General features: G+C 41.0%; 1 protein-coding gene across 1 annotated transcript in view; it reads right to left on the minus strand.

Moving 5' to 3' along the window:
• Window positions 1–9,723, minus strand: part of LOC134059652 (NACHT, LRR and PYD domains-containing protein 12-like) — a 36,866-nt gene extending 27,143 nt beyond the window's left edge. Inside the window, exons 1-7 of the mRNA XM_062516096.1 lie at window positions 9,655–9,723; window positions 9,043–9,238; window positions 6,675–8,472; window positions 6,350–6,523; window positions 1,174–1,356; window positions 514–687; window positions 106–279 (exon numbers count right to left, since the gene is read on the minus strand). Of these exons, the coding sequence (XP_062372080.1) occupies window positions 106–279; window positions 514–687; window positions 1,174–1,356; window positions 6,350–6,523; window positions 6,675–8,472; window positions 9,043–9,238; window positions 9,655–9,723 (2,768 nt within the window). The remainder of the gene's footprint in view (window positions 1–105; window positions 280–513; window positions 688–1,173; window positions 1,357–6,349; window positions 6,524–6,674; window positions 8,473–9,042; window positions 9,239–9,654) is intronic.
• Between the last annotated feature and the right edge of the window lie 277 nt (window positions 9,724–10,000).

A 10,000-nucleotide genomic window follows, 5' to 3' on the forward strand; every position in this document is an offset into this window, starting at 1 on the left:
TGGTGTGTGTGTGTGTGTGTGTGTGTGTGTGTGTCGGTGTGTGTGTGTGTGTGTGTGTGTGTGTGTGTGTGATAGCAACTCAGTATTTGGTCTTGTGATACTCACTCTAGTTTCTCCAGTTTACAGTTGGGATCCTCCAGAAGAGAAGAAAGATGCTTCACTCCTGAGTCTCCTGCTTCATTCCTACTCAACTGCAGCTCTCTCATGTGTGAGGGGTTTGATCTCAGTGCTGATGCGAGAGCTCTGAAGCCTTCCTCTCCAATACTGCACTTATACAGGCTGTAGAGAGAAGTAGGAGAAATACTTCATCTTCATTTCCTTTTGGACAATCAACATTAATGTCAAATGTACAAAGCTCTTTGTGTTTGTGTGTGTGTGTGTGTGTGTGTGTGGGGTGTGTGTGTGTGTGTGTGTGTGTGTGTGTGTGTGTGTGTGTGTGTGTGTGTGTGTGTGTGTGTGTGTGTGTGTGTGTGTGTGTGATAGCAACTCAGTACTTGGTCTTGTGATACTCACTGTAGTTTCTCCAGTTTACAGTTGGGATCCTCCATAAGAGAAGAAAGATGCTTCACTCCTGAGTCTCCTGCTTCATTCCCACTCAGCTGCAGCTCTCTCATGTGTGAGGGGTTTGATCTCAGTGCTGATGCAAGAGCTCTGAAGTCTTCCTCTCCAATACTGCACCATGACAGGCTGTAGAGAGAAGTAGGAGAAATACTTCATCTTCATTTCATTTGGACAATCAACATTAATGTGAAATGTACAATGCTCTTTGTGTTTGTGTTTGTGTGTGTGTGTGTGTGTGTGTGTGTGTGTGTGTGTGTTTTGTCAAAGTGTGAGTGATTGTGTAAGTGAGTGAGACAGTGACTGACTGACTGACTGACTCAGTGGTGTGTGTGTGTGTGTGTGTGTGTGTGTGTGTGTGTGTGTCGTGTTATAGTGTGAGGGATTTCTACAGGTGAGTGACTGTCAAATTTACAATGCACTTTGTGTGTGTGTTTGTGTGTGTGTGTGTGTGTGTGTGTGTGTGTGTGTGTGTGTGTGTGTGTGTGCTCATAGTGTGAGTGATTGTGTAAGTGAGTGAGAGAGTGACTGACTGACTCAGTGGTGTGTGTGTGTGTGTGTGTGTGTGTGTGTGTGTGATGATAGCAACTCAGTACTTGGTCTTGTGATACTCACTGTAGTTTCTCCAGTTTACAGTTGGGATCCTCCAGAAGAGAAGAAAGATGCTTCACTCCTGAGTCTCCTGAGTCTCCTACTTCACTCCCACTCAGCTGCAGCACTCTCATGTGTGAGGGGTTTGATCTCAGTGCTGATGCAAGAGCTCTGAAGCCTTCCTCTCCAATACGGCAGTTACACAGGCTGTAGAGAGAAGTAGGAGAAAAACCTTATCAGCCTATATTGAGGCTACATGCCCACTCTCTTATGCCCCGGTGTTCTTCCCATTGCCCGTACCCACCAAACTGCTGTTTGCAACATCACTACTTATTACTACTATTGCTACAATGATTAGACAATTTTTCCCAAACTGATACGAGTACGAGTATTTACATTTGTGTACTTGCCGACACCAAGTACCGATATTTCTACCACAAAATAACTAGCATAAAATTGCAATCACTTTTCTCTGCTCTGATTGTTACAATAAGCCTAAAATAAACATTGACAATAATGACTATCAAAAAAAAATTCTAAAATAAGCCTCCACACTGGCACTGTGTCCATATCTAAATTGAACAAATGATGAACTATAATATTTGGTAACACTCCATAATAAGGGTCCTTAATAAATAGCAAACTAGTCATTAACTAACCCTTTGTTAACACTAGAAGCGCCGTGCCGTTCTGACCCACTTATACCTAGAAGCGCCGCGACCCGGTCATTTGACCGCTTTGACGACCTACTAGAAGCGCCGTGCTGGTGTGAACTACTTAAAGCGCGGCGAGGCGGTCAAAAGACCGCTGAGTCCTTAGACTGGGAGGCTGTTACTTACACATAATGGCCGGGTTTCCCAAAATCGTTAAGAAGCTCTTAAGTCCTAAGAACTTCTTAGGAGCGTTCTTAGAACATTCTTACAACGCTCCTAAGAAGTTCTTAGCACTTAAGAGCTTCTTAACAATTTTGGGAAACCCGGCCATTGATAGCTAGATGGCGCTTCGTGCACGAATCAAATCGTTTGGTCATAAATTCAGTTTGCACTAAGCCATGTGTCATTCGTGTCAGACCGTGTTGTTGATAGTCTGTAGTTGTTTCATTATGACATACAGCACCTTTGAGTTATCTGTTCATTTGTTTGTGTTGATTTATGTTGTTTGAGGTAAAAACTCTGGAAGAGTTCTTGAACAAACCTTAAGCAAACTTTCAACTTTTTCATAGTATTTCGTTATATTTCGCTTTTACAGTTTGTATGCTACTTCAAAAAGTTATTTATAGGCTATTTTAAAACGGAGGCATGGGTTCTGTGATTAGGAGCCTGACTCAATGGGAGGGGAAGGATGAAAAATGTCGACCCAACACCGGTGTTGTTGGATCTCAAGACCCGTAACACCGGCCGCAGTTCGGGTTTGGGCAGATAATCTAAACTCTAAAATGAAATGGGTGGCTAGTTCTAATTCACTCCCCAAATTCACTTCTAATCATTTAATAGGTAGCCTATGTTCGTGTAGCCGAAAATGATCAGACCTGGAACACGAAGACGAAGCCTGGTTTCAATAGTAGCCAGGATGTTATGCCGCATTTAACAGGCTACGCGGCTATTTTCTAAAACAAATTTCATTCATTTAGGGAAAAGCATCTAGGGTCTAGGCTACCTCGGAAGGAGGGAGATAGAGAGAGCAATAGGCTATGCTGAGCAGGCATAGGCGCGAGAAGTAGCCTAATTAAAAATGATGAGTGAAAGATGTTCTTCGTTTAGCGAATGTTGTAGCCTGGGGGGGGGGGGGGGGGGGGGGGTTGGATCTCCTGAAGAATCGAGTTGGGCGGGTTTTTTAAAAAGCCCACCCGCGCAACACCTGTAAACAGAATTGTGATTAATCTGTTTATTTCATTATCATTAACCATTAACAAAAAATAATTGTTTGTCGACGTTGAAAAAGGGTCACTGAATTCAGTCGATGTAAGCTACAAAATAAAACACACGCTAAGAATTGAACCCAAGAGAGAGCAAGCGTTGCGCCACTTCAAGCTGCATAAACTTTTGCGTAGGAAAGTCAGTCCAGCAAATATGTAAGAAAATGCTTATACATTAGTCTGAGCTGTAAAAGACAGTCTACAACTATAGAATATATACAACTTAGAAGATATACAACTATGAATGTAGGCAATTGCTTGCCAATGTCCTTTTGTTAGTTGTGCGCATATGAATGAATAGGCTACGACAAATTTCAGCTGAAAATATTTTTTTACACACGTAGGCCTGCCTAATAGAACAACGTCGCAACGTGTTCAAAGCAAACTTTTATGGAGGCGATTTTACCACTGTAAATCGCCTCCATAGACTATGCCAGGTAAACAAAAAATACTTATTAAAATAAATCATATATAATACATATTGCACACATATAAACTATATGTTTATGGTAAAATATTATTATCATGCCTGACTGACAGGAAACTTATACGAGTGAGTTCTTGCAACATCTGCTGTGAGAAAAGAGAAGAGCAGTCTGAAAAAAACATGTAACGTAAAACTGCAGTGTTGTCACATAAGAAGAGCAAAATAGCTCTAAACTAGCTTGTACCGGTGTGCTTTTGATCATGTAAAAATACTGGGTGATAAAACACGCATATTTAGGAAAAGTCGTGAACGTAGGGTCCTGGAATTTAATCGAGTGAAAAGATATATATATTTTTTTAGTCACTGCGGTCAAAAGGCCGCAGCCCGGCAGTTCTAGATATATCTCGGTCAAACCAATACGGCGCTTCTAGTAGTACGTCTCAGCGGTCAAATGACCGGTGCTTGACACTTCTAGTGTTAATATTTGTTAATTGTTACTAAAATATCTATTTGCCACAAGTTAATGGTTTTTCATCATTAATTAATGAATTAGTCATCTATTTTTGTCTGAACATGAGCATCACCTTTAGTGTAGTTTTCGCATAACTTTCAGCTTTGCCTGTTTTGTTTTATCTTATCGAGGACCTTTGTGAACCTTGTGATCATTCATTTCCAGTGTGAGAGACCCATACTAGTTATATTACTAATATTAATGATGACAAAAAAACATTGACTTTTGCCAAATAGATATCTTAGTAATAATTAACACATATTAACAAAGAGTTAGTTAACTCATTCACTGCCATTGACGTCTTTAAACGTCAATTTAGACACATACGTTGACTGCCATTGACGTTGCCAGAGCTGCCAACTCTCACGCTTTCGGCGTGTGACACACGATTTTGCCCGTTTACACACGCACTCACGCCATACATGCATTTTCTCACGTAAAACAAAATCTGATTTTGGGCTGAGACATGTTCGTTCCTTTTAAAACTCCCCAACGGTAGCCTATGGCGCTAAGGCCGCGTTCAGACTGCAGACGAATCTGATTCAAATCTGATTCCTTCTCATATTCGATTTTTAGGGCTGACTGTTCACACTGCCTTTAGCAAGTGTCCAAATCGGATATGGCTCTGTTCAGACTGGGTCACATTAGTAACAGATCTGCAGGTTGCTGTAGCAACGAAAACAAACATTTCTGCCATCAGGAGGAAATACTTGCTAATTTGGTGTGATTAAACATAGAACAATACTACTAGTTGAGTGTTCATTGAATGCATGCATACGTGTGCGCATTTGCGCGACAGAAACCAAAACTAATCAGTGGCAAGCTCCGCTTCAAACTGTTGGAAGGCTATTTAATTAATTAATGGCATTTAATAGAACAATGTGGATTCTTGCCACTTCCATAGAAACAGAGCAGAGACTGTATGATGCTCTATTTAGCATTGAGTATTGTTAAGTCACGTTTAATATAACATGGTCAAAAGACATAGCCGTAACGTTGCTCCACAACTCGAAATAGGTGGGCGGTCACGTTCGTAAAGTCACGCCATGGACAGTCAAATCCGATCTGAGTGTTGGGAGCTGTTCAGACTGAGACGCATCTGTCCATATCCGATACGAATGCGATATGAAACTACCTCCTGGATGTGGTTTGCAACCGTTTCGCAAAAATCGGATTTCATGTGACCTGTCACTGTTCAGACTTCAGAAGTGACATCCGATACAAATCTGATTTTGGCTGGCAGTCTGAACGCAGCCCAAGAAGCGCCACTGTACAGTAGGCTATTCGTTGCATAGACATCCAAGTTTGCGACAGAAGAAGGAGACACCCGCGGGAGAAAATCGCCATCTGGTCAGAGAGTACTGTATGTTGACAATGTCACATATCATAGTTAATTAAGAACTCACTCTCTTAAATTTAAAATCTTGAAAGAAATCAGTTTAAGTGAACCAGCTTCATGACAAGTCAGTGGTATGGCAATGACCTACCCAACATAACTCATAAACTCTAAAAAGCTACTTCATTGTTGGGTGGGTTTGGATGAGCAATATAACATAACTCATGCATTCTAAAAAGCCTACTTCATATTCTAAAAAGCCTACTTCATTGTTGGGTGTGTTTGGATGAGCAATATAAAACTAATACAAACAATTCGACAGCCTAGCCTATTTCACAGGTATTGGTTAAGAAAACCACACAGTAGACTACCACCAACATATTTGATTGATGTATGGGTGGTCAGAAGAAAGCATTACTGTGAGTGCCACAAATGCTCTGGAAAATGTTACTCCTGTAAAATCTTTTTACAGAATGTGTTTAGTCACTTTTTACAGAATGTGTTGCCTACGCACCTTTTTCGCCCAATGGTTAGTTACAATACTCAAGTGAATAAAGCAATTCATAGTCTAATTAATAAAATATTTATGTCACCTAGTACATATATTCTTGTACATTGATAAACCATGGAATATCCCACCATCACAATTTGTATATTGTATATTGTATACGGTGTGCAATAGCCTACAATACAGCGCTAGGGACAGATCAGATGGCGAGAGACTTGAGACTTGACTTGGACTCGTGACAAAAGACTTGAGACTTGCAACAAATGACTTGTGAACATCTCTGGTTGTGGCGTTATAGCATCCCTGAGTTACAATGCACAATTATTACCTCACCCACGTATATTAATTTAAAAACATCACGACGTGAAATGCCACAGAAAACGGCTTAGGGTTGTTTGTGAATAGAGTTTCTCCTAAATTCGCCAGTAAGGAACTACTTTTTGGCCTTAAAATCATTTTGTGAATACGGGCCCTGATCATTATACAATACTGAAATGTCTTACCTGAGTGTCTCTAGTGCACAGTTTGGGTTACCCAGTCCACGACACAATTTTTGGACACCAATATCTCCAATACTGTTGTCACTGAGGTCTAGATGTTTCAGCTTTGAAGACGCTTTGTTGAGGACAGATGCCAGACCTGCACAGCTCCTCTCAGTGAGCCTACAACTGTTGAGCCTTAAATGGGAAAACATTCCACCAGTTTACAGACTCTCTAGAAAGGACTTTGATACCATAAGTACATTAGTGTTTTTATGCTTCTGAATCATTCTTAATATCAACTTAAATATCATTACTGCCAGTACATAAATATTGCTATCCTACTCACAGAGCCTTTTGAGATTCCTCCACTACTGGCTGCAGCCTTAGGAGACATTCATCAGACCTGATGTACTTTTTCAAATCAAACACATCCAGCTTTTCTTCTGATGTCAGTAGCACAAACACAAGAGCTGACCACTGAGTGGATGAGAGTTTGGCCTTAGAAAGTGTCCCTGCACTTAGGAAGCTGTGGACCTCCTTCACTAAGGAGTGATCATTGACTTCATTCAGACAGTGGAAGAGGTTGAGAACTCTTTCTGATGATGGTATCTCCATGATCTTTGTCTTAATGTATCTGCATATTTCCTTATTGCTTTCAGGTTGTACTTTCTTTATTAAGCCTCTCAAGAGTCTCTGGTTGGATTCCAAAGAGAGGCCAAGAAGGAAACGGAGGAACAGATCAAAGCGCCCATCATCATGTTCCAATGCTTTGTCCACAGCACTCTCCTGTAAGGTGGTCATTGGATTGCCCATTGTTTGCCATTTCAGAAAATGAAACACTGATCTTGGGGGTTCCTGTGGGGACATGAGATCTTTCCCCTCAGTTATTAACATCAGGATCACATACAAAGCTGCAAGGTACTCCTGGATGCTCAGATGGACAAAGCAGTACAACTTTTCTTGATGAAGTCCTGACTCTTCCTGAAAGATCTGGGTGCAGATGCCACAGTGTACTGCTGCCTCTCTGACATCAATACCACTCTCTCTCATGTCGTCTTCATAAAAGATCAGGTTGCCCTTCTTCAGCTGCTCGTAGGCCAACTTTCCAAGTGCAAGGAGACTAGCCTGGTTCCACTGTGGATCTGTGTCATGACCTCCTTCAAATTTCACACTCCTCTGCTTGGTTTGAAAAACAAGGAAATACGTGTACATCTCTGTCAAAGTCTTTGGAACTTGCTGACTTCCTTCAGTCTTGAGAATACATTCAATAACAGTAGCAGCAATACAACAAAACACTGGTATGTGGCACATAATGTGGAGGCTTCTTGATGATTCTATGTGAGTGATAACTTTGCAGGCAAGATTCTGATCACTGATCCTCTTCCTGAAGTACTCCTCCTTCTGAGCGTCACTGAACCCTTGCACTTCTGTGACCCGGTCGACACACTCAGGAGGGATTTGATTGGCTGCTGCTGGTCGAGAGGTGATCCAAAGGAGGGCAGAAGGAAGCAGATTACCCTCGATGAGATTTGTCAGCAGAACATCCAATGAAGTGGCTGTTGTCACTTCAGTCAAAATGTCATTTTTCTGAAAGTCTAGTTGGAGTCGACATTCATCTAGACTGTCAAAGATGAACAACACTTTGTACTTCCCCTGGCCGGGAAACGTTAACTGCTTAATTTCTGAGAAAAAGTGGTGAAGAAGATCCATCAAAGAGAGCTGTTTGTGTTTCTTGCTGTTGAGCTCCCTAAAAGGCAGTGGAAATATGAAGTGGATATCCTGGTTTTCTTTCCCATCAGCCCAGTCCAGGATGTACTTCTGAACTGAGACAGTTTTGCCAATGCCAGCTACGCCCTTTGTGATGACACTTCTGATTGGTTTGTCTTGGCCAGGTAAGGGCTTAAAGATGTCTGTGCATTTGATTGGTGTCTCCTGTCCAGCTGGTCTCTTGGAAATGGACTCAATCTGCCTGACTTCATGCTCCTCATTTACCTTCCCACTTCCTCCCTCGGTGATGTAGACCTCTGTGTAGATCTTTTCCAGCAGAGCAGAGCTGCCTTGCTTGGGTATTCCTTCAAACACACTCTGGTACTTGTTCTTGAGATTTCTCTTCAGCTCAGTCTGCCACACTACACAGAGTTCAACTAAAGAATAGCATAGAACAAAAAATGTTTAAATGTAAAACCCTGTTAAACTGCAAACTAGCAACAGAGCAATTGCCCCCATTCTGTGCATCCAATGTGTCTTTTACACCAATGTGCCTTGTAGTGCTTTACTGATGTTTAATTGCAAATGGCAATACAATATCTACTTATCAATAGGGCTATGCAATTAATCGAATTAATCGTGATTATGACTTCCAACAATTATGAAAATAGCATAATCAAAATATAATGATTATTATATTAACTCTTTACATGTATTTTTTTCTGTTGGATTATATTTAACAATCAATTTGTACATTTTTACAAATGTACATTTTGAATATAAATGATATTTCCATAATCACTGAGTAATCACGTTTAAAAATCATGATCTCAATTGAACAATATAATTGTGATAATGATTTTTACCATAATCGAGCAGCCCTACTTCACAATACATAAAATACAAGACACTGACCCAAGAAATGGCTATTTCCTGTTTCTCTAATGTAGCTCTCTGATTTTAGTGATTAAAACCATAGGTAACAGAATTAAATGAACATGTCTTACTCTCTTGCAGTTTGTCAGCGATATTGTTCTGCTTCATGTTCCTCAGGAAGTGCAGTGCCATCTTGAGAGCCCCTTCTCTGGCATCACTCTCATCCTGCTCTTTACCCTCAAAATGTTCTTGGTCATCTGGACTCAGAATCTTCACAAATCTCTTCAGCTCATTCTTCACAAAGGTGATGATCTTCTCCTCAAGCACCTGGTGTATAAATATCTGGTTTAACTTTGCATTACAATGCCCAGGTTTTGAATACTACATTGTTGTTGTTCTGTACAGTAAGCAAGGGATAATGTTTTGTCTGCCGGTAATTATCAAAAAATAAGTCCCGACAGGATGAACAGAACCCAAGGCGCAGCGGAGTAAATACAGTAGTTCGCCACACTTGACAGTTGTAGGTGTTGCCTGGCAACGTACTTACTAGCTGAGTTTCACTTTCAATGAAATCCCATTGCAACCAGCGAACATATTTGTTGCGGATTAATATGAAAGACCTCTGCACGATGGGAAGGCCCATTCATGTGAATGTAACTTTCTGCAGTAATGTGAGGAGCCGTGTAATAAAATTTAAAAAGTGTATATCAGTGCAGCATGACATACTGTAGCTGCATTCAAACCTGGAATATGTGCTGGAGTTTCTTCTGGGAATACTGGTCACTGAAAGCATCTAGTTTGGATTCTTCCATTTGACCACTGAGTAAAAACACAAATAGACTTCCATTAGTTGTGCATGCAAGCATGTTTAGAACACTGACATCTGTCCAATGCCTAAACGTAAAGGAATAGTTCGGAATTTTGGACATAGGACCTCATTTCTAACTTTACCGAGGTGATATAGGTCGGTGGAGACCGTTTTTATCGCGTTTAACCCCTTCCTTCAGTTGCAGCGTTCCCCTTTGCTAACGCTGGTTCTGAGCTAACGCATTTCAACGGTAACATCAGTCTGACATCAACAACAGTCTT

Source organism: Sardina pilchardus, chromosome 16 (assembly GCF_963854185.1).
Source record: "Sardina pilchardus chromosome 16, fSarPil1.1, whole genome shotgun sequence".
Lineage (NCBI taxonomy): Eukaryota > Metazoa > Chordata > Actinopteri > Clupeiformes > Clupeidae > Sardina > Sardina pilchardus.